Below are 26,160 nucleotides of genomic sequence, written 5' to 3' on the forward strand. Positions count from 1 at the left end.
CAAAAGGAATGAGAAAAATAAGGTGAATTTGTGACAATGTTGTGAAGAAAATGTTTGTGGCCTAACAGCAGCACATTTGACCCAATGTTAAACTCACTTATTTACCTTACTGTGCCTTACAAAGTCTAGAACACATTGACTGTTTGTGCGTCAACACATTGCACCACAGTCTGGTCTCACGTGTAGGTATAGCAAGCCCAAAAGAGTTGTTTTTGTCTTCACGTATACTAGAATGAGTTGTGGGATTCCCGAGGTAGCAACGGATAGAAAGAGACTGCCATGTTGTCTTCCTCGCATCATCCCACTTGGTGCTTGGCATATTGTTGTCAAGGGTCCTATTTTGAACCTAAAATAAATTACCAATGTGCACATACACACAATAAGCATCGTTACCAAATAGTGCAAGCAGGTAGCAAATAATTATATATTAAATTGTTACTGAGAATGCATGTGATAGTGACTGTATTTCTGTTTCAAAGGAGTAAAATTGTGATAATTGTAAGATTTTTTTGTGTTTTGTTTTTTACTTTTTTTTGGTGAAGCACTGCTTCACCTGTAGTCTTATAGAAGCCTCCTCTGATACAGATGCATCATTAACCGATACATCATGTTATATGGTACCGGGCTTCTATAAACTAATGGTATACCGGCATTTAAGTCGTGGAAAACATCCCTTTTCGCAATTCCTTTTTCACAGGGTGGCCAATATGCTGGAATCTGTATTAAAAACAGGCAGACAGACAGCGTGTGGGGATGGAGGGCAGAGCAGAAAGCTTTATTAATTTACTTAAGTGGGTGGCTACATATTTTGACTGAGACTGGAGAGGGCTATATGAGAGTTTTACTTTATGGGACTAAAACTTGTAGATTCATCTTAATAAACCTACCGGTATTTGAAAACATCAGAGCTGACGTTAACAGTAGGCTATCATTAACCTGAACTTTACATCATTACAGACATTTGCATCGATAGTCTGGCGTTATATTTGCCTCGGATGTAGGCCTACTGTGGAGTGACTGTTTTTAGTGGCAGGTTAAAGGAAAATTCCGGTTTTTAGCACTTTAAGGCCCTTTTCTGGTTTGTTTTGGATGAACTAGAGTGGTGGACACCGAAATTTTGACGAGTGGTCCTGTCTCGACTTTTCTGACTCGTTTTGAATCGCCTTTGACTTCTCAGGGTGGCTGGCAATGGGCATACTGTAGTAGGCTACTCAACATGTCAAGTCTATGGGGGGAAAATACACTTTTAATTACAAATATCTCAAAAAGTATAAACTTCTCAAAAAATAAAAACGGATAGGACGGTAAAGCCTTGGAAGATATACGGAACGGTGCTTGAACCAAATTTGTACGTTAAGCGGTTTGGGCTGAATAGCGTGCACAAAAAGGTAAAAAGAAAAATAAGAAGAAGAAGTCTCCGGATTTTAATAGAGGGGATCCCCTCTAAATACAGTTTCTGTCGTGTTTTATTTGGCATTTTGTAAAATCCCATTGATTTCTGTTGGAAGACTCATTGCACGTTGATAGCTGCGCCACCGTATGCTTCAGGTTCAAATATTGAGCGGTTGTGTTATAGACAGTTCCACAATAGCAAATAAGACGGCTCGAAATCATACATTGCGCCGATATATTTGCTTTTAATAATCAACGAACACCACTAACCACTCGGTGAGTTGCACAGTTTTGAAAACGAACGTTAAGGGTTGTTTTAGGACATGTTTGAGTAGCCTCATATATACAGTCTATGAGTAGCCTACTACAGTATGCACATTGCCAGCCACCCTGATAAGTCAACGGCGATTCAAAACGAGTCAGAAAAGTCGAGACAGGACCAAAAGTCAAAATGTCGGTGTCCACCACTAGTTCATCCAAAACAAACCAGAAAACGGCCTTCAAGTGCTAAAAACCGGAATTTTCCTTTAACTAATACTGATGACTTGCGCTAGCTTAGCACCTGCGTAACTCAACAAGGTGAAGTTAGTTTGATATTCGGATATTCTTTTTTTTTTTTAATGCTGCCGGTTTCACCCCGTGTTTGCAGACACTGTACAAACAGATGACCTCTCTACTTGCTCCCAGCCGACCTACCTTCATAGTCTTTTTTTGTCAATAGCCTAGCTTGGACATCAGTGACCTAGTGACTCCAAAACAATGCAGAATAGGGCTTAATCCGACACACCTCTTATAGCCATTGTATGCACACTCTATTTTATATGAATATTTTAAAGAAAATAGCCTAAACCTACATTATTTCCTATAAAGAACAGTCTCCTTTTTTCAATACCTCGCAATGTGACCTTGACTCCAAGAATAGTTATGGGACTCATCAAACACACCTCTTCCTGTATGCACACTGTATTTTATATGAATATTTTACATTTTAAAATTTAAAGAAAATACATTATTACAAAAATGGTTGAAATTGAAAGTAAGTTAGCCTGTTTGGGTTGACTATGTGTAGGGTGCATATAAGTTTTTGCCTGAAATTGCACTGTGCCTATTTACAAGGGCATTGTTCCCACCTATTTTGGGGCCAACCATCAAATGCTGGACCTCTATAGAAAGCTGAGAACCTGTAGTTTTCGTAGGAAAATAAGTGTGTGATGTACTGACAAAGAGTTACAGAGGCTAGAATATAGTTTTTTCTTTCTGGCGGATTACAAGCATCTATGAACTGACCACATTTCAGCCCTCTAGGTCAGTGGTTTTCAAAGTGGGGGCCGGGGCCCCCTGGGGGGCCGCGAGGGGATGCCAGGGGGGCCTCAGAAAGTTGGAAGGAAAAATAAAAGCAACAAATAAATACATTTGAAAATGTTTAAATATACCTTTTACTATGAGGGTTGTTATACAATGCCATTATACTAATTTGACGCATATATGAACATTATATTTTCCAGGATACTGACTGGGAATAATAGTAGAATGATAGCTCTCATATACAGTAGCAGAGAGCCCCAAATGCAATTTTTACACACTGTATGCTCCATCTCAAAGTGCTTGCGGCTAAAATAATTATTAGGATTAGCGTAATGTATTTTTACATTTGCCGTAGTATTGTCGATGGGTTTAATAACACATCAAGGGGGGTCCTTGGCCAGAACCTAGTGGTATTTGGGGGGCCTTGTCGTGGAAAAGTTTGGGAACCCCTGCTCAAGGTCACTTTATATCCCTTAGAAACACAACTGAGCCCTAGCACCAGGTCTTGTGAAGCTGTAGCCTATGCAAAAGTAGATCAATATAGAATAAAAATATGAGTGCTTTAGACTATTATTTGCCAAGGTATGCCCATGCGTTTTGTAAAATGCCTATGGAAACTGGTCCGTGTAACGCTTTGCAGTGCTTTGTTCTATTTGCTCTATCCATCTGATCCAAATAAAAAATGTGTTAAATAATCCAATTTTCACTCTTTTTAACTGCTCAGCAAATAGATAATTGCTGCTATTTTCTAAATGTGTCACGCAAGATAAAGAAAACAGAAACTGGATTGGAAACAAAAGTAAAATTTAGTTAATATTGGGCTGAAATTTAGCCTGTTGGGCTGAACCATGCGTGGGGGGGGTGCTGATATGCCTACATATTGGCGCGCGGTGTTGGTGATCACATTTTATCAGCGGATGTAGAGATGGAGGGCCATCAAACACAGTTCAGCTTGCATCAAGGTGCCAAGCGATTGATAATGTCAGCTCGAGATCAGAACTTCAGATGCAGAGGGAGACATTGCTGCGTCCTGACACTTATGAGTAGGCCTACTAGCCTACTCATGTTCTGGGAGGCTTTAAAGACCTACATGCGCATTACCAATGGACTTGAGCCCTAGTAGCCTACAGGCCAATGTAGGCTATATGCTGTTGAAATTAATAAATGGATAAACGGATAAATTAGCCTAATGAAACCTAGTCTAGCGTAAAGCGTTAAATAAGCAAAAATGCCATGTCAAACAGTGCTTGGGGTAGCCTGTATAGCCCGGTATAGCCAAGACTGACGTCGATGGCAAAGCATTCTGCTTTGGGGAATTATTTGCTATGGAATGGCATGGCCATATTCCATGGTATGGCATGGCCATATTTATATTTTTTTCGTGTGAATTTTGCAAATAGAACATAGCAAAGCGTTACACGGACCGAAACTCCCCATTTGACTTTTTGTTATCCAAAATGCATACTGACAATCAAATGCTTACTGCACATGAACCCCTTTGCGTAGAAGCATAATCCTGGTCTCAAATGAAAGGTAACACTTTGAGGTTTCTTGTGGACTATTTAGATTGTATGTCAGGTGTTCTGATATAGACTGACTACACAAAATAGGGAATAATTACAAAAAAAATTATTAATTTTTGCATTTACTTTGTTGGTTCAATGAGTGTGTATAAGATAGACTACATCTGTACAACTAATATTGGATAATACAACATGAAGATTCAATTTATGGATTCTTGTGAATATTTCAGTATGTTGCATCTACTTATTGTGCTGCAGCTACAGTACACTGCAGCCAGAAGTCAGGGTAGCACCAAAAGTAAAGCACTATACTATGTAAAGCACTATACAGATTGTACATGAAAAAAGTTGTAATTTTTGGATTCCCAAGAGTCAAAGCTTTGAAATGGTGTATAACATTACTATGCTACATAGCAATATGGTGCATTGATTTAGGGGGGGAATGGGTAACCGTCCCACCGGCGGGACACTGAAAATTATTTAATGTACTAACTTTTCAGCTTCCGCGGCTGTGTAGTCACTTTTAGAATTCTTGTTCACCTGGATGTCAGGCAAGTCGTTCCGCAGTTTGTTGCAACTTCTCTAAATTGTGATAATGTAATTTCGGTGTTGCAAATCAACAATTCGGCCTACTCGGCAAAACACAAGACGCATCCAGGGATGCATCCTATTTAATCTTAATGGTAAATTGGCATTTTTGCGTATGTTGGAAACACAAATATATTTACATACATTTAACTACAAATCAGTTGTTTTTATGAACTGAAACTGGTACACTACAATAACCATGGCATAACAATTATTGTGGTGTAGAGTAAACAAGTCACCTTCCACAAGCATAAATACCACATTCCACATCAAGACAATACCATCGATCTCACTCTTTCATAACGCAGCCACATCCTCTCTTGAAATACGGACTATTAGGATAGAATTAAAAAATATATATTTACAAGACATGCATCCTTGAAAGAAATCAGACCAGAATCCAGCCCTGAAGAAGGGCGCAGCATTCAACGGCATGTGGTGGGATGGGATGGGAAGGGGGGTCTATGGAGCAGGTAAAGGTGGATGTGCTTGGCCTATTCTCTATCACTGAGCTCAGTCAGTGCAAAGGGCCAGATGATATCTATAGGGTCCAGCTGGTCGAGCAGAGGAGGCAGGTGGTCCTCCACCAGCTGGCCCCTAACCAGCCACTGACTTAGGAGACTGAACTGAACTGTTAAATGGAGAGTGCAGCCCTGAGATGGTACTCTCTCCTGTGGCTTGGGACAGGTCTGATGAAAACTACATCACCCACATCACCTTAATAACAACTTTTTTTAATGATAGACCTAGAAATAGCAAACGTTAGAAACACATGGTCTCCAAAATGAACCCTTATGCATAAATGTCATATCTAGTACTCAAATAAGAATATTCATTCAACAGAGTTTGTTCACATTAACCCCTCACCTGCCATTGCTTGTTTATTTTGTGGAGAAAACCTCAAAATCATCCTCTTATACAGTAAACCATACTGTTTATAGGATTGTTGAAGATATTTTTCCCTGTTAAAATAATTTCAGGCCATATTAATACAAAATATCATGTCATCATTTTGACCAAAAATTACCCAATTTCCCCCAGCATATTCATTTTTAAAGAACAAAACAGCACAGTTGTTGAGTACAGTCTCAAAGTGGAGTCTTGCTTTAATATTGTGAGAGATATTGCCCCAAAAGTCATATTTGTTTTTGCGTAGGTTATGAACACCTCAGTCTCAGTCTCTATCTATGGAGACCCATTAGTTTCCTTTGAGTGGGTCTTTTCTGTTCACCATATCAGTATTACACTGTTCACATACTGTACTAATGCCTCACCACAAAGAACAACTGACTTCGAAGCCAGAATTGGGTCGATTCAGGAGTCAGCGTTTGTCTTGGGAAGGTTTGTCACTGTGAAATCTAACGTTATCTAACACAGACAAGGCAGTCACAGCAGCACAGTGTAATGAGCCACACCCCAAACAGCCATGAGCCAATGAGCATTAGAGCTGACCACAGGCACTGGCCGCAGCTTTTTAGCTGTGCAGTTCAAGAGCTGCTGAGTTGTAGATATTGTGGTTTATTGTCCTGAGGACGGGAAACAAATCTCAGTTAGAAACTCTTCCTACTGCAGCAAATCCAGGTTGGGGGCCTAAAAGCCCATTGGTCCATCTGTAAAGTAGTTGATTATGACTTCAAAAGTAAATATCACCGCACATGTGTATAATACATTATTACGGATAGTTTAATTAGAGTGAACAACACAAACCTGAAGAAGCTGACAGCAAAGCACGTTGTTTGCTCTAAATAAACAATTTGTAATATTATACAAGTGTGCGGTAATGATCTTTACTTTTGAAGTCTGATATTCCTGCGTATAAATAAGACGTTTGTGGAAAGCACGCCATGACTGTTAAGACTGAATAAGACCTTTGTGGAAAGCACACACCACGACTGTTGGACAACAGTGCAAGAAGTGTTGTTATTTACATAGTCCACAGTCCTGTCTGGAGGTGGACAGACGTTAGGAGATGGGGAACAGCCAGTGGGTCAGCCACCCGACACCACTCCGCACGGGACCCCAGTACACATCCATGTTCTGGGAGAAGTCCGTGCACACGGCTGTGCTGGCGTTGCCAAGGAGACAGTAAAGCGCCGTTCCGCCGATGCTTATCACTACGGTGACCAGGCACAGGACCACAAGGATCAGGCAGGAATCTGCGCTGGAATCATCTAGGTACAGGTAACCATAACGACAGTGTGAACACAATATGCACAGCAACATGCACTGTTAGACAAGGCCATAAAGAACAGTGGAATAACACTACTCAGCTGCATTGTTCAATGCTGTAAAATAACATCAACAAATTTGCCAAGAATCCCATAGGTTAGTTTCCCATTGAGCCTTTCACTAAATGGGCAACAAGACTATAAAGAAATTCCTTTTTATTTATTTTGAACTGGATTTACACTGTCTCAAGGAAACAAGCCTGGCCCCATTTATATAGGAAAAATTCATATAGCTCAATATGAATGATAATACAAATTCAACAAGATGGACCATCACAAAGACCGAATGAAAACAAACATACACAACTTAGTGTACATGGAGTGGGCAGGCGGCATCTTACCCTCACTGGGCTCACTGAAGCGGACTTTACGCCGGGCTGTGCGTCTGGGGGAGCTCTCGGGAGGTGATGGCTCTCCCTCTTCTGAAACTCTCCTCTTCAGAATGGACACCAGCCCATTGGTTGGAGACATCTGGGGATATGAGAGGGAAGCTGCTGTCAATATTAGCAGATGAATGACAAATACTGTAAATGATTAACAAGTTAAAGTTAATTGTGTGAAAGGTCTCATGGTATTCCTTCACAAAGTCTCCCCAAGTCTACATGGGTATACTGTAATGTTATATTTTTACCACATGGGGTCAGCATGCTGCACACAATTGTACAACTGTACAACTCATGTTATGGGTCAGGGTTGGTCAGGGAGGAGGGAGTTAATTCACACTGACGGAGAACTGCTCTGCTCACCATAACAACAGTGACACTGATACACCCCAAAGATTCTGGAGGACAAAGAGGATTCTCTGTGACATTTACACAGGACTAAACGAAATGACCAAGTTATACCTAACTTACACACACACACACACACACACACACACCCACCTTCAGAGATTCAGTATATCTTAGTATCACTGTGGGTGAGTCCAGAGGCCTTAGTAACCACAGTTGAAGAGGTGCGTCCAAGTGCCACACCATAATCAACCATGCTACAAAGTGAGATCCTTGGCATACAGCAGCACCTTTCCAAACCCAATAATAATCACACTGTAAACTAGGATGTGTGATGCATCAGATGTGCTAGGCCGAGGACTAGGAAGTACATATATACAAGACACACGCTCGCCCTTCTGCAAGAGGCCCACCACGCTTCGCAGCCTCCAAGGGGTGTGCCACTCCCTCGACAGTCTCTCAAAACATTACGACTGCCGGTTGCCACGACGACTCAGGGGCCAATGACATCATCGAGCCTGCACTCGCAGACTAGGCGAACGTGGAGAGCAGCCGCCCCCCCCTCGTGACTGATGCGGCCCCGTAATTGAAAACAAATGCGGTCAAGGCCTGGGCCCAGTAAAGCAATTACCCTGCCATTTCACTGACCGAAGAATCTTAGAGATTTTCTCCGAGCGGTCAACTCCCTCCTGCCTCCAGAAACCGCCCAGAGACGGACGAACAATGGAATTACCGGATTCCTCAGAGACCAGCAGAAATGTGTGGGAAACTGGAGTCTTTGAGGACAGCAGGGAAAGAGAGGTGAGGTAGCGAAGGTGTATCTCCTCTCACGGATCAGGTGTAAATCCCTGTAATAATGCCCCTGTTTTGCTGAAGGAGTAATTAAACTGTGCTCGCATGGTTCTCAGTATAATCTACCTCAGGTAGATGACAAACTATAGAACTAATACAAACTATTGAACTATTGAAGCGTGGAAAAGTCATAGTGGAAGATAGGGTAGGCTCAGGTGGCAATGCCGAATGAACTCTCGAAAGACTTGGTCTACGATTGAACACAAATGTAAGTTCTTCCTCTTTTGTATTCAAAAGGGAAAAAACTACAGAAAATTGATCTATCTGAACAACAGATGCTTTTTGCCATTTTAGATTGATTCCTATGATGACTCCCAGACACCAAAACTAAAGTCTCTCTGTCTGCCTAGCTTAGGTAAATCAGTGTGTAATGGTTTGTGGTGCCTTGTTATGTCATCTGATAATGAAGTTAAAAGCAGCTGTGATTACATACACTGGATGCCTTAGTAAATCAACAGCTGAGAGCAGCTTACTCTCCCTTAATGTATTCCTGCAAGTCCTCAATCATAGGCATCACAACCATGAGGTCATGCCTTAGCCAACCCACTTTCACTCATGTCGTGCTAGTTGTTGTTACTTGGGAGAGGGTGTAGGGAAATGACCTTGGTAGAGGGTGTAGGGAAATGACCTTGGGAGAGGGTGTAGGGGAATGACTATATCTGTACCTCCTCCACCTGGATGCATTTGGCCAAGTCTTCCATAGGTCTCAGTCCTTTGCTCCTCGCCTCTCCAGCTCCCATCTGAAGCTCCTCCACTCCCTCCTCTTCCTCGTCCTCTTGCTCCTCCCAGAGGTCCTCGTCTTCGTCCTCCTCCTGCTCCTCTTCTCCTTCCTCCTGCTGTTCCCTCGTTGGATGGGGGGAATTGTCTGGTGTCGCTCTCTTGTGTTGGTTCTCCAAACAGGAGACAGTCTCCTGCACGCCTCCATACCTCTCACAGGGCCCTAGGCTGTCTGTCCGGGATTGGTCAACCATGTGCTGCAGGGACGTAGAAAGAGACAGGTGGCATGTTTGACATGCAGCTCACAATCACAATTAAAATTCAAGTAGGGAAGCCTCAAGTAGTCTGTCTGTGGTGGACGAGCTCTTCACTGACAAGTATGAGGATGAAATTGCAAAAACCAATCAGTCACTTACCTTTTCCATGCAGAGAGTAGGTCTGTGAAAGACAGAAAGAAATGAATAAACCCCAGATAAAAGGAGAACAAACAGCATAAAAGTAATGCAAGGTTTAGCAATGCTTTCAGAATGTCAGAGGATAATATATGTACACACACTTTCACGTTTCATGGCAGAGTCATGTGTGACTACTGACATAAGTGTGGCATAACCAACATACTTTTACATATATTTTGAACTGGAGTTACACCTGCTAACCTGTCTAGAAAGCAAGTGAACCCCGTGGAGGGAATGATAAATAAAGCAGCGTGAGGATGGCTGAAAATAATTCAGGTATGCGCCTGTTAAAGAAGACAATCTAGTCTAGTCTAGACATGTAAGCCCCAACACAGAGCAAAGCTGCTTCTAAAACCATTATCTCACATTTACATACACCTATGTGCCTGAGTGAAATAAATCAGCTTAGTAGACCAAAACATGGGGGGATGTCACCCCTCCACATAAATTAATGTATACAATCACATTAGCCTGCAAAGCAGAGGATTTAATAGAGAGTGCACTGAACAGCAACAGTGGCTGAGCTCCTTTGGCATTGATTGTTTCATGGTCAACCAGCTCAAGCTGAGGCAGAACACCATTCACATCTGAGAGCTTGCTGAAGCAACAGTTGGGGATCAAAGGAGAGCCTTGGCAAGCTCCTGCAAAGGAGGTTGGATTAGGTGATGCTGACACACTCCTAGCGCCTGAGTTAGCGATGCAGAACACAGCCCTAATTACGTGAAACTTTCTTCCCTTGGAGCTCAAGAGCTCAATGAATGTGTTTCTTCACTGCACTGTATAAGAGTTATGCTTCGTCTCTCTGCTTGTTGAACAAATGTTCGTATGAATATCTGCGAGGTACATCTGAATTTAATGAAAGTAGGTGCGCCCTCATCAGGGATGCTGTGAGGTTGCAGGTCTTGTGTAACACGCATGTTACTTTCTGGGGAACGTGATTAACATCGCCATCGTCAGAAATCAGCTCGTGTTCTGGTGTAGGAAAATCAGCATCAGCATTGGTGGTGACCTCTCTCTGGTTACGTTTCGGCCAATGATTGATTGAGCCGCATGGAACCTGATCCAGAAATCTGGTAGCGCAGCCCGAGGCAAAGGTCGTGAACGTGACCCTGACTTACATCACCACAGCTTGGACGGGACAAAGCCTATTGTGCTTTATACAAAAGCGGACTCTACAATAGATCCTGGACTGACCTTGTCCAGATGCGGCCGCGTGGATGCAAACGATTTTGTAGTGCAAGGTTGTGGGTTTGCCTTCAAAAAGCACAGATGCTGTTTAACTGATTTTTTTGATTGGGCTTTGGATTTTTGAAACATATTACAAAATAATAACTGTAATTAACCGATTATTACTTGCTACATTAACCAACAAACAAACACTTATAATGAATGCATCTCACGCTGTTTTGCAATACATGTCAGATGATATTCCGACCCTAACAGACTGAATGTTATGCCATCACACTATCAGTTCCCACAGATAGTAGAGATTCTAACAAAATGCACAGTGCATATTCCATCATAATTTTGGATACAAACAGTTGCTGAATGATCGAATGTAAATCACGGCCTGTAGATTCGTCAACATGGCAGACAAGCACACACATAGCGTCTCATTCTGTTTGTGCTCGTGCAGGCGTGTGTGTGCAGCATGTTAGCGACGCGGGAAGCTCACCGCTCGTGGGTCCTGCAGATGTGCCTGAGCGAGTCCATCCGCTCCGACTCTTCACGGGGGCAGTCAGCCAGCGGAGAGGCGTCGGCCCGAGGCAGGGTCCCTCCCGCCTTCCACTGGGATTCTGCAGCGGAGAGAGGAGAGAGTTTTAACCCTTAAAGGTGTAGGTTTTTGAACATTCTAAGTTCCGCAACAATTGAAGGTTCTAAAATTCTATGTTGAATTCAATGAACCCAGATATTCTTTAGAATGTTCATTTCTTTAAGGGTTAAAACATGATCACTGAAGGCTTCAGAGATGAGCCATGCTTGTTAACTCTCACACATGCACAGAGAGCCTTGCATGTAGCGTGTTGGTGTTGTCCTTAAAACTAAACATGATATATATAATTCTGTCTTGTATTTGCAATGATGCATTTAGAAGCCACACACAGATGCAGTACATATGTATGAAAACAAGATAGAAACAGAATAAAAAAAAACACATGCACTCATATACACACCACAGAAAGACACAAACACACCACACACACACTACTGCATTTACACACATTCAACATGACAGACTTAAAACAGGCACACCCATGCACATCCACATGGACACACACACACACACATACAATTACACCCTTGACAGACTTCCAAAAAACATGAGGTTCCTCTTCCAGCAGCTCAAATCTCTGGCAATTGTATTATGCAAGAGCCAGGGACATGAGAACAGCACATTCCATCTCCTCTGCCAGAGGAGGAGGAAGCCACGCTCCATGACTTAATAGACAGGGGACACAGAGGATTCGTGTCAGAGGCTTCATGTCAGGTTGGGTGTGTGTGTGGGGGGGGGGAGTTTGTGTCTAAATCTGTTCCATACAGTGGTGCAACTCTCAAGCAGATGGGTGGTGAGTTGTGCGGTGCGGTGCTGTCTGATGTTTGTTGTTCTTGTGTTCTGATGCATGAACTAATTGCATAAATGAACAAGAATGTAATTTAAGTGGCTTGGTCAATGCTTTATGGAAAGCACAACAGGGTGTTTGCTATCCGAATGGGAACCCTCCAACATCTGGACTTGGGAGGAGGCATTAGAGAGAGACGTGTGTGTGTGTGTGTGTGTGTGTGTGTGTGTGTGCGCCTGTGTGTGTGTGTGAGTGTGAGGGAGTGATGGGCTGGTTACCCCATTGTTCCTGCAGGGCAGCCAGGTTGGACAGCAGCCTCTGGTGGTACAGTTGCTCAAGCTGCAGGAAGTGGACGGCCCAGCGATCTGACGAGGGGAAGTGGTTAAGGCCAGCAACAACATAAGAAGAGTTTGGTTCCAGAACGCTATATCCGCCATTTTAATGAATTTTCATAAATCATTTTACATTTTGTTTTGCAAGTAATTTCAGTAGAACTGTAATTGGGTATTGTTATTAGATTTATCTTTACACAATCAAAACAACAAAACAGCAATTTGATTGACATTACCTGAAATACACAAATAAATAACATGACGTTTTTTTGGAACCAAACTTTTCATAATCACCTCGATACTTTCAAACGTCATGTGACATGAACACATAACCCATTACTGAATATAAATCCAGTCTCTGAAATTTGTTTATAGATAGGACATACAAATCTGATGTTTAATGAGTTGGCCAAGACGGTGCATTCAAAAAAAGTATAATACTAAAAATATCTATGGCAGATCTCCATTCAAACACAAACCACAGAATATTAACCTGAATAAAAAAGTGAATTTCTCACTGATTAGCTTCCAAAGGCCACATTAATACAAAACTACTGTCATTCACCGCTGAGTTACAGAAAGACAGACAGAAAACATGGTTGGGAATTCCACCTGAATAGTTATGGTGATCTCTTCCCTTTCCCTCTCATCATCACTCCCCTCAACCACAGTGCTGACCCGGGGAGTGGAAACAGGCCTGCCCTCCCTGCACTCTGCTTTCTACTTTCCACAGGCCCAGGCCGGTTGGCATGGCAACGGTCAAAACAGGTGACTGGTTCTAACACACAGCTCAGTCGAGGGGCAAAGTCTCGAGGAAACGCTGTCCCGAGGAGTGGACAAATCGAACCCACCCACATTTTGGCACCAACGATCAAGATAAATAGCTATTGCCTGGGACAAAGGCCTTGCCTGACACACTTCTCCAAGACAACAGCTGATTCAGGAACACAACAGAGACTTGTGCTGTCTGGCCAAAGGCTAATTCTTATTCTGCTATTTCCTTAAACTGATATGGAGCCTCTTCTGCACGGGGCCCAAACTGAAGACTGTTAAACCAAGAAAATGACAAAACCTAAACAGATGTCACCCTGGGAGGTCTGGTATCCCCTTCCTGAGTTTTATTCAATAACACTGTCTGGTTTGTCACTCATTTATGAACTGCATTCTTATATATTTTTAGTCATAAATATATGCTGTACAGACGTACTGAACTGGCTGCATGTCTTGTTTGTTTTGACCCATCTTCTTTGTTTGTGGGGGTTTTTTTTGCGGGGGGAGGCATCGTAGCACAAACATGTGGTGGTCTGGTCTCTGTGTGTCCACTTTCCTTTGTCTCTCTCCGGCCTCCTCTGAGTACTTCCTCTTCGGATCTTGCAGAGGGATAATGGACAACCTCAGTGGCATCTGTCCAAACCCCCCTGTACTCGTCTGATGGCTATCAGACTGGATGGCTGCCAGTGCAAAATAGCATCTCTCTGTCTGATGATGGACAAGACAACCTTGTGTTTCTTGGACCCTTGGGAAGTTTAACGATTCCACGGCGGGAACAAAAAAAGGATACAGTCTTCGTCCAGGAAATACGCCTCTGCTATCTGTAACAGAGGGAAAGCAGTGGTCAGTAAAACATCCGTTAGAAACTCCCAATCTGGCTGACTTTAGCCTTGAGTGGCCAGATAAACATCAGGACCTGTTTGCATTTCACATGGTCAAATGTAAGCATAATAGGAACAGGATAATTTGGCCTAGATAAAATTCCTTTCCTTTCAGGATGATTCTCAGACCAAAAGCCAGCTTATTTTCAGGTAATCTGTTGACCATTTGGCCTGTCTTGAATGTGAATCAGAACTTGTAGAATTACAAAATCTCTCATTCTGATGGACGAGAGAGGTCCCATTGATAGATGAACAGCATTTGGTTAGACTAAATAGCGATTTGAGAGATTACATCCCATATTTACAATCACTGATAAACACAATGTGCACATGATCTGTTAAATCAGAACAGACAGGAGCAGATTGGAGTTAACCTACAGCTGGTTAGAGCCACATGGTGACCTCACTGCCTATTGCTCCACTTGGCCATTTGGTGTTTCCATAGCAGCCTCTCTTTATGACAGATATCGCTGTAATTAAGGCTTTGTTATATACTGTAACAGATCATTCAATATTCAAACCCAGAACCATGCTCTGGTGTTTCCATAGCAGCCTCTCTTTATGACAGATATCGCTGTAATTAAGGCTTTGTTATATAACAGATCATTCAACATTCAAACCAACTATCAGTAATGTAACGGATGTCAGTAACATGACAACAATCAGTGTAACCCAGCCCAAATGGAAGAGCTAATCTAAGCTTGCAACACAGCTCATTGTTATATAATGCCCAAGGAATTACAAGTGCTGATAATAATGGTGTACTTCTCTAGAACCTCTGTGAAATAACAACATGAAACACTCCCTCTCCCAAACTGTGTGAACTTTTGACCTTGACATTCTCTGTGCCACACAGTACCATGTTAGCCGCACTAAGCAACACAAGCCATCAATCTTGTGGACAAAGCAGCCAGGCCCAGGGCATGTAGAATGGCACCAGGGGAGAAGGCGGAGCACATTCACTCTGCACTGCTGCTTGGTGGTGAACACACTATGCTGGCGCATGTGATTCTGCATCACCAAATTGAGTTGAATCTGAGCAATGTGGCCCGAGGCTCATTGAGGTCATCGACAAGAGCTCGGCTGTGACTCTGTTTACATTTCAGTGTCTATCGGGCAGGTCATTGGGCAGGTCATTGGCAGAGTTGTCCATGTCCATCAGTGAGGTCTAATTTGTTTGTTTTGGTTGTAGTATTGAAGAGCAAGGCTCATGTACACAATGTCTTGATCTGACAGCTACAACAAAAATCAACAAAAACAACCAAAGTTGTTCATTTGAAACAGAAAGTGAGTTTGGATTTCTCTGTGTTTGGTATGTTTTTGTCCTACTACTAGGCTAAAAATATGAAAAATGATCCTCAGTTAGATATATTTGTCAGTAAGATGCCCATTTAGATTTGGGCGAACTCCAGTAATGACAGTGGATGATTTCGCTCCTTACTTGGGAACGTTCCCTGATCCGGAGGCCCTACACTTCAAAACACCCAAAGATGGTAAGAAGGCTAAATTAATGTCACAACTGCTAATGTGGCCAAATTCAACAAAACAGAGAGAGAGAGAGGGAGAGGGAGAGAGAAAGAGAGTTGTTCATTGTTAGAGTTGTTGAAAAATAAAGCATAGTCATGATCCTAATTGATTATAACAACCACATGGCGTGAAAAACAATGCCAGATTCTCCAAAACCCACAATTTTGGTCCCTGTAGCTTCCTTTAGAATGGAATGAAAACAATCACAGCCCACAGTAATATCAAAAGAATGAACGCCTAAACATGAACAGAACAGAGCACTGCACAGAACACAAAACAGCATAAATACCTCAGCATGCAAAACAACATGTCACCAAAAACCTTACCATGCATGCAATAGGCATGACTACTATGGGGGGGACAGATTTTTATATTGAAATAAAAATCCACACAGTCTGTGTCTTACAGGTTTGTTTTCCTGATGTAGTGAGTATGAACTCATGAACTTCGATTTGTACAATGAGTTCCTTAACCTTTCCATTCAAAACCTGTTTAGCAAGTGAAAAAAAAAACTCCACATAGGACATCGATATCAATTGAAGTATTTCAAAGAACACAACACACTGTTAACACCACCTGACCGAACCATCTCAGGAAAACAAAGGAAGACAATTCCTAAGAATGTCCCATGCTATTCTTGCATTGTGAGCATGAGAGAGTGTGTGTGAGTATGAGAGAGTGTGTATGAGCGTGAGGGTGTGTGAGCGTGAGGGTGTGTGAGCGTGAGAGTGTGTGTGAGTGTGAGAGTGTGTGTGAGCGTGAGAGTGTGTGAGAGAGTGTGCGAGAGTGTGTGCATCAGACAGAGACGGAGAGACTCACCTGGTGAAGAGACTGGGGCAGCAGTGTGTGATCCCTGTGCTCCCCCAGAGACCGCAGGGATGCGAGCAGAGCAGGGCTTGGTCCTGGGGGTCCACAGGTGGAGGAGGAGGAGGGGCCAGGACCTGCAAAACATCCAACCAGTCAAGCAGATTACTGAAGCAGTCAAGCAGATTATCCAAGCAGACAGGCAGAGGTAATATGCATAGCCTAACAGGTAGCTTAGTAGGTACTGTAGCCTAGACTCTTTAGGGGGAAAGAATGCTTTTAAGAACCTTTGAAGGTTCTACTACTTGTCCAATTAGGGTCTTACAGTATGGTGAACCATTAAAAGGTTTTATCTACAATATTTTAGTCTGATGATACCCAATACTGACATGGATGCAGGCAAGATGATTTAATATATGAAGGAACTCTCCAAAAAGGTTCTGGAATGTACAGGCTCCATGTGTGCTGCTTCCTCATTACATTTTAGCCCACAAACTAATAGGTTTTCTGTTTTCAGTTTCTGCATAGATTAGAATCTGAAGTATGCTGATCATGTCCATAATAGTCTTTCTGCTGACTGCCTGTTTTATATCACACACACACACACACACTACATTAGCTGCCCTTTTCACTCTGTGGTCCTTACATAAATACAGTGCAAATCACGAGCCTTTCACACAAAACTATGTGAACCTTGGGTTATAAATGTTTAAATGGACCATTATAACATCATGTCAGAGAGTCTCACTGGCACAAAGGTATGCAGTGTTTCCCATACATTGACTTATTTGTGGCGGCCCACCACAATATCAACATTGACCATCACACAATGATTTTCCAGGTTGTACTAAATTGTGCTTAAATCTGGTTAACATCATTACCACGCTGCGCTAATTTGTTAAAAACTGTTGCATTGAAGTTAATTCTGCAAACCTACCACCACATATATAATTTAATTCTGTGGGAAACACTGGTATGAGTGTAAATAAAGACAAGTACCATGATTATCACTGTGAGGTGAGACCCCTGTAGTGTTGGTCATCATATTGGCCGACTGAGGAGAGCCCCCGCTCTGGCTGCTGTTGCTTGTGGTTAACTGATGGTCTCTGCAGCTTGACTCCCAGTGTTGCTTCTGTTGCTCAGTCACCTGATTCTGGTTCTCATCGGAACCTGACAAAGGTGGAGTTGCCATGGCGTCCACAGATTTGGGTGCATGTGTCTCGTCTCCATCCCGAGGCCTCATGAGATCATCACTGGGGTCACTCATGAGGGAGCAGTCAGCATTGAGATGAGGCCACACACACCCCTGCTCAGAGAACACACACTCAGTCAGGAACACATGCATGACTGTGAAGCGCCCAATTGATCTACATGAAGTTGTGAAACTTTCAAATGTCATATTATGGAAAACAGCTGATTCACAATTGCACAATAGCCTAATGCACCGAATATGTTGAAATGTAAGAATGAACACAAGTTTGTCTGTAAATGTTTTAACTAATGTTGAATAAAACTACACCAAGATGTATATGTTTACATTAGAACTTAAAGGTTCGGGACTTAGGGATTGTCGCGTTTATTTGTGTTTATGTTTATATTTAAATCTATAAGCAGATGCTTTTGTGTAAAAAAAAAAACATTCATTATATTTTAACCAAGGACCAAACGAAACATGGCAGAGAGGTATCTCACCCCTACCTGCAGTATTCCCAGAGAAATTCCACGCAGGGTTTCGTTTTTGTTTGGTTCCAGTTTTCAGAAACTGGGCTGTCTACAGAGACTTTTTTTTTTTTACAGTGTACTCATGGGCAGCTAGTGGTCGTGAGAAGATGATTGCTAAATGTGACAAAACATTGTATGGGCTTCAAATCTCGTAAAAACCCTGACTGCACCTTTAACTAAATCAAAAAAGTAGAAAACTCTCTGTTCTACATAGAAACTATCATAATATTTCATCGAAATGTTTGTGCGATGTGATAATTTGTATTTGTAAGAGATCATTTTTATGGCTTGCATCTGACCCTTTACTACTAAACCTGGAAGAGGAAGGGTGTGATTATCCGATTGTCTTATCTTTTCCTGCTGAGTGCACCTGTCTAAAAAAGAACCTTGCCTCAAGCCCTGGGGCTCTGCTTTAAGACCCAGAAAGATCCTGTCAAACTCAGGGAGACACATCAAGGAAAGGTGCACACACACACACACACACACACACACGGCACAAGTGCAAAATGACAGGCGTGAGCGTAAACAAGGGCCTGCCTGTAATGGCCGACCTGCATTATTCACAGAGGGACTCTTGTCTTTCACTTAGCCGAAGTGCTCCAGGGAGCGAGTCCCGCTGTCAGAGGGGTAATGCGAGACGGCCGAGGAGAGGAGAGGACGTCCAGGGGACTGCCACATCACGGCAGTTCAATTTGGGGATTGGAGTTATGGCCAGTCCAGTAGTGTGTGTGTGTTGGTGGGGGGCACTCTCTGTGACTCAGCTGTACAGGTGGCTTGATTCTCTAGGTGGGCTTATAGGACATGGTGAAAGAGGGGTGGGGGAATTCAGATCAGGAGGGTATTCCTGCCATGTACTGTAAGTATTAAAACACAAAGTAAGAGGAGGTATTTATCCTTTGCCCTCACTTTTCAATGTGCAGGATGCCTTGACAATGGAAAAACATTACAGAAATACCCAGTGTGTTTAAAATGGTGAAACGGGTCAGCAGCATACACCAAAGTGCAATACCAGGTGTTCTGGGTGATGTGGCAATGACAGAGACATAATTCTCCATTATTGTACAAAAATGAGTTTTGAATCCATTATTTTAAGGTTTACAAATAGTTTCTTTAAACAGGCTCCCCGCGGCTTTAAGGTGAGGTTCTTTTTTACAGGTGTTCTTAGCAGAGAAAAAGAAAATAACAAGGTGCACTCCAACTGCTGTTCCAGGTTTGTCAGGAAAAAGGTTAGATGTACTTGTACATGTACTCTCATTCTGAAGACAGGCCCCTCCCCTCCCTTATATTGACCAATGCACCAACATGCAATTAACAATGCAATTAGCAGCCCAACTATTGACTCCACAAGATAAATTATAATTTATCTGTGCTGTGTGGTTGTTTCTCATATCCATTTAAAAACCTAACCAGTAGGCTACAACACCCCCAACACACACACACACACACACACACACACAAAGTTATTCATAGATCTAACTCAGCTTTTTACATGGGGCATGAAGTGGCATGTTGAGAGACCTGCCTGTAAGAACTCATCATAGACCAGTTTGTCTGCTTTACACAAATCAGAGTGGCAGAGTGTTGGGTAGCTCTGCTTGCCAGGTAGTTTTCATGTTGTTCCAAGTAAGAGATAGGACCATAAAAACCTTTTAAAATTACATAATCCATGTTTGTTGTTGTTTATGTGTTTTCTGGTGATTGTTAGAAACACTTGAAAAATTAATTAATACAATAGATGTTACACTAAAGGTTAAGTCATGGCTGCATTAGATAACCAGCGGATGTGTTATGGACGTGTTGTTGAGCTGAAGGCTTAATAGACAGATATCTTATAGATAATGCTTGATAAAAAATGACTGTGGTATCTATACATATTGAAATATTTCAGTGACAGTTTTCACCCCATGATGGGCTCACAGAGTGGCAGTGGTCAGTGATTCAGTGCCATTCCGCTGTCCAAACCTATTAGTCAGGTAGAACTTTGTGGAATTTGGGCATAAGTGTGACATAAGGTACTAATGCAATTTTTTTGTATAAATTGATAGGTAAGGGGGTGTCCTTTCAGAATCTGACGGCTCCGCACCCTTTGAGCATTTTTCTTTAAAATGGCATCACCTGCCACACCCTTTTTTTTAATCATATAAAATCATCTAAATAGACATTAACATATAAACCCATCATGTATGGTATCAAATTAAAGCTCTTTTCATACAGAAATCACCTTTGACCATAAAAAAGTAGAAAAAAATAGTTTAGGTCCCTCCAGAGAACAAAATACCTTTTGCAAAGTGACCTTTAAGGTCAAATTGGGTTCCTTTTTGTTGCATAATAGCTAACACCTCTAAATCATGTCATGTTTGGTATTAAATTAAATAAATTATGGAACTGCCATGTAGCTTAATACATACAGGAATACAATCATTCAATAGTAATTCATTTTAATTTCACTTGAATCATTCGCTGAATTTCAGACAGCAATGTTGTGAGGTACTTCCCAGGTAGTTAGCACATTAATTGTAACTGTCCTCAGATTTTCCCCCAGAATTACAGACAACAATATTTTTCATCCTAACATTTTTAATGCTTTAAAAACAGACACCACAGTCCAGGATTGATACAAACTAGTCTGAGTTATGAGGTACTTGCCAGTTAGTCAGCACATTACATAACTATAATAGTCATTGAATTTGCCCCCTTAATTACAGAGTTAACTGCAAAGTTGATTACAGGAAGAGAGGACAGAATCAAGAAAATTAAGCCCGAAGCCCTAACCAGTAGGCCATGGCTGCCCAAGTATACTTACATATACCAGTACGGGAGCATGCCTATGTTCCCACAGCCCTATGTCCCCTAACCCTAATCCTAGATATGTGGGACACCGATACAATGAATATGTGCTCTGCATTTTACTGCACACCCTAGAGCAGTGAGCACACTAGGAGTACACATACACACCCGGAGCAGTGGGCAGCCCTTGATCCGGCGGCCGGGGAGCAGGGCTCAAGGGCACCTCATCCGTGGATATGGATGTGGGAGAGCGCTGTTAAGTCACTCCCTCCACCTTCATTTTTCCTACCAGTCGGGGATCGAACTGGCCACCCTTCAGTCACAAGTCCGATTCCCTAACCAGTAGGCCAGACAAATGTTATGATTTGTTGGCTGTTCATGTATTGTTTGGTTGTGACAATGTGTCATATCCATATGGCAAAGGGAAAACCTCAGCAATCAATTTGATGCTCAAGAGGAATCTTGATTTGAAGAATTATACAGATGTACTGTAGAAGCTGATGAGCATGAAGGCAGGAATGTATTTCCTTTCTTGCCTCTATATGGAAAGACTGTTAAAAGCCTCAGTAACTTGAGATACATGCTATTCACCAAGAAAAGAGACCCTCCAACAGAGCATGGCTGCAAGTCTTTCTGTGGAGAGCAGCTGACAACAAAAAACACCTCCTGTGCCTGTTCATGGCAACACTGACATTGCACCCAAAACAGTTCTACAGCTTGTTGCTTGTGGATGCAAGGCAGTGTCAGCATGTTCCAGGGCCTCTTGCTGCTGTCAGTCAGATGGACTACCATGCACCACCTACTGCCATAGCAAAGGTGGTGAACAGTCTGCAAAAAAAATTAGAAGATGGCTACACTTTCAGTGGAGGATACTGATGACAGAGAGGGGAAAATGTTTGATTGAATGAATGTTTTTTGGAGGAGACATTTGATGTTTGTGATGTGTACAAGGCCAGCCTGGCAACATGTTCTGTATATAGTTGCTTTCAGAATCTGTGAGAAAGTTCTACTTTGTTCCTTATAACTTTGTCTATTTGACTAATTGTTGAGGGTTGATACAATTTGTTGCTCAGCCGACCGTACCAGGCTTTACAGTTATTAGGTTCTCTGGAGGACTTGAAATCATTTTTAGCATGTTTTATTGACATAATTGATTTCTGTTTGAGAAGAGCTTTCATTTGATACCGTACATGATAGGTTTAAACAGTAATGTGCATCTAGTTATTCTTTTTATGGTCAAACAAGGGGGCGTGGCAAATTATGTCATTAAAAAAAAATGCTCCGTCAGATTCTGAGTCTACACAAAAATAATAAGTAATGGTTACTTGAAAAAAGGGTGGAAACTCGTTGCCTTAAATAAGTATAAACAAAATAAAAGTAAACAAAACTTTTCTCTTCCAAGTTATGTTTACTTGATGTCTACAAGTAATGCTTACTTAGAAGAAGTTATCCTTACTTAAGACTTTAAAGTTCTGGTTACTTACTTCCAACTAGTAAAGTTTACTTCATGCCCTCGAGTAAAGCTTACTTGAAACGAAGTTGTATTTACTACTGTTAAATGAGTTACCCTTACTTTGAGTTGTAAAGGGTACTTTATGTTGGACAGTAAAGTTTACTTGCAGAATATACACAAATAGTTGGCACTATTAGATTAGATAACTTTATTGTCATTTTGCAGAGTACAAGTACAAAGACAACAAAATGCAGTTTGCATCTAACTAGAAGTGAAAAAAAAAAAAAAAAAAAAGCAGAAAAATGCAATGTGATATACAAAGACAGGTGGTGCATAGACAGGATAAGAAATATGCGGTGTAAACAGTAGTATACAGTTGGTTTACAGAAGGTGGTTTAGAGTAATATAAATTATATATAAATATGTGCAATGTATTAGCAGAATAAATATGGATATTCGGTATGAACCATATAGACATATATGTACAGTATACAGCTATGTGCAGTGTGGTAACAGTACTGTAGTGCAGAAACAGTAACATTATAACAGTAGTAAGAATACGTGTATGTGCAGGATGAATAGTATGAAGAGCAGTAGAAAATGCCATGTATAAGTGTAATTACAGTATGTACATTTGTAAATAAATAGAACACTATGGGTGGGATAGGGCAATTGTCCGCGGGGGGTGGGTGTCCCCCGTCAAGGTTTCCATGGTCATGGTGGACACCTCAACAGGCACAGGCAAGGAGGCATCGGGCGGGGGCTTAGTTGGTTGGTTGTCACCGGGATGCAGAGCTAGAGTTCAGTAGGGTGACAGCCGCGAGGGAAGAAGCTTCCTCTGAACCTGCTGGTTTGGGTGCAGGGAGACCTGTAACGCCTCCCAGAGGGGAGTGGGGTGAACAGTCTGTGGTTGAGGTGAGAACAGTCTTTGATGATGCTGCGCGCCTTACGCAAGCATCACTTGCCCTGGATGGCCTTGATGGAGGGGAGTGAGGAACCGGTGATGCGTTGGCCAGTTTTCACCACCCTCTGCAGTTTTTTTCGGTCGTATTCTGGTGTAACCTCCATGTTTCAATCAGTAGTGTTTGAGCAACTGACCTCTGACTTCACATCCAAACAAGCACAACTTACATGTCCAGTTCATTGCTCTGCATTTTCAGTTTTCCAACTGCAAAAAGAAAAAGAGGGCAAAATTATTATCAATATGCATCTATTGGCCATGTTTAACTAAAACAGCTGATTAAGTTTCACATTAAATGTTAAATTAAATTATTTCTCCAGAGACCTAATTAATACTGTTAAGCTAAAAATATTATGATTTGGCAACTTAATTTTCTCTATTGCTTCAGGCCTAGTACATTTATCACAATAGAATTTAAAATGTCAATCATACGTTGGAATTATATGACGCCATTTTGCACCTCAATAACGGCACATTCGTTCAAATTCCACACACTGCAACCTAAGTCCTCTTGCTAAATCACAACGAAAGATTTTAGATAAAAGACCATGGCTTTCTCAGTCAGTAAGGTTATGAGTCCAATTATCCTAATTGTTTTATCAATACAGTAGGAATATCGACGTAAACCATACACAGTTTAATCTGTACACGTTTTGAATCAACTTAGCATGCTAGCAAGCGTTTCTCATGAGAAATGGCTAACGTTATAACTAAACTTCATTAAGAGAGCTCATGAAGACAACTGCTATTGGCAAATTTATACAGCCTAGTTCTAGACCCCAGGCGCCACCACTTCCTCATAACTTCGATAACAAAAAATATCAAAGGGCTTGAATACCTAGAATATTTGTTTTCTGCTCTGCATGGTCTGAGGCAGTGTTAACTCGCATAGCTGCTATCAGTTAGCTGCAAACTGTTAGCAGCTAGCGCATATATCGGCCACTTAGCAAGTTGAACTTAACTTTACCCCAGCTGTTAATGAAACCGAATGTACAGTTTTGCACAAATGCTGTTAGTTCAACCTATACTGTAAACATTTGACACATTAATACATACTGTAAACTTACCGACAGAGCAAAGTCACACTCCCATCCCAAAAGTCAGCCACACCGTAACACTGCCTAACCGTTGGCTGTGGAATCCAGAATGCTCCCTCTGCTAACTGTGGCGTGTGCACGCGCGGAGTCCAGTTTACTCAGGTCTGAGTTGTGAAGCTTACCGTGTATCTCAAGTTTTAGACCCCATTGTTGCAAGTTCGCACATTACTAATGTTACTCTAGTAAGAACACTAGGTCAGCCTATAGTAAGTAAAGTATACTTGTGTTACTGCAGTAAGATGTAGTGTTTTTTTTACAGTGCACCTAAACTATCAATTTATGCAAAAAAATTGCATTAGTACCTTATGTCACACCTATCCTGGGGTTCTACCTGACTATATGCTTAAACAGTCACAACATTATTAAATCTATAAGTACCTCTTCTAATGGCACATTTGCCAACAGAATAAAATTCCTAGATTACATTTTACTAAAACAGACCACAGTGGGGCATGTGCCATGCATCATCCCATATGTAGCCTAATCTGCATCTAGGCCTAGCTCTGTCCTATGAGTATTCCCCAAGGGAATGAAAAGCTGTCATGTAGAAACTGTGTCCCACTTACAGCCCTTGAAAAAAGAAAACATGGATTGTAAAAAAGGTTCTCCACAAATAGGCTACTACTGAAAACACAGTTCTGGAGTTGGTTTAAAACGAATATTATGCTACATTGTTATTTAGGTTAATAGGCTAGCTAGTCCACAGATCACTTATGTAGCCTGCACAGTAGCCTAATCAAAGCAATTCTGATTACTGGTTCAAAAACGGCACCCCACATAACTTTGGGATAGGCTATCTATTAAGCACTGTACACTGACGCTGAGAAACTTCTTTTTAAAAAGACTACCTCTAGTCCCCATCATAGCCTACGATCGACTAACTTTGTAAGTATTGGGAAAGTTTTTCGAAACAACCCAAACACGCCATTAAAACAGCTGACAGGTTAAATACATCATAACCATAACTTTTCCTGTAAACAATTGCCCAGTTTTAATGTAAATAGCCTACTTACAGCGCAGATACCGGCGCTCGTTCTTGACGTGCAGGGGCAAGTGATGATTTACAGGTAGCCTCCAAGAGAATCCTCTTTGGTCTATGTGCTGGACCGAGAAGCGGAGTAGCCTACAGCCGCCTACTGCGGTCAGTTAGAGTTACTGCTGAAAACCGATCCCAAGTCATTCCCATGCGAATGCTTCTTCAGCTCGGGTTGCTACTACCTTCAACATGGGTTTTCGTACTGATAGCGTTGTATTTGTTTTTAGCGCCACCTGCTGTATAAGACCTCTGAAGTAATTTTTCAAAGATTGGACCGCTTAACGTTCATTCCAAACAAATATCTCTTTCTGGTTTGGGCGTACCAAAGCCTTCTCGTCAAATGCATGTAAGCATGTGTGTGTAGGCTATGTTGCATGTATGCATGTGTGTGTGTGTGTGTAGGTACAGGTGCCTGTGTGCTGTGCTCCCTCCAAATA

General features: G+C 41.9%; 1 protein-coding gene across 1 annotated transcript; it reads right to left on the bottom strand.

Moving 5' to 3' along the window:
- Positions 1-5,284: 5,284 nt before the first annotated feature.
- cnstb (consortin, connexin sorting protein b) lies at positions 5,285-25,823 on the bottom strand. Its single transcript, XM_048249657.1, has 10 exons — positions 25,701-25,823; positions 17,667-17,973; positions 16,683-16,804; positions 14,246-14,276; positions 12,631-12,717; positions 11,467-11,587; positions 9,753-9,774; positions 9,285-9,593; positions 7,378-7,507; positions 5,285-6,979 (listed from the first exon to the last, which is right to left on the bottom strand). Exons 2-10 carry the CDS (start codon positions 17,932-17,934, stop codon positions 6,771-6,773), a joined length of 1,299 nt encoding a protein of 432 aa, XP_048105614.1. The 5' UTR covers positions 17,935-17,973; positions 25,701-25,823; the 3' UTR covers positions 5,285-6,770.
- Positions 25,824-26,160: the final 337 nt, after the last annotated feature.

The sequence above is a fragment of the Alosa alosa genome, chromosome 8, assembly GCF_017589495.1.
Source record: "Alosa alosa isolate M-15738 ecotype Scorff River chromosome 8, AALO_Geno_1.1, whole genome shotgun sequence".
Classification (NCBI taxonomy): Eukaryota; Metazoa; Chordata; class Actinopteri; order Clupeiformes; family Clupeidae; genus Alosa; species Alosa alosa.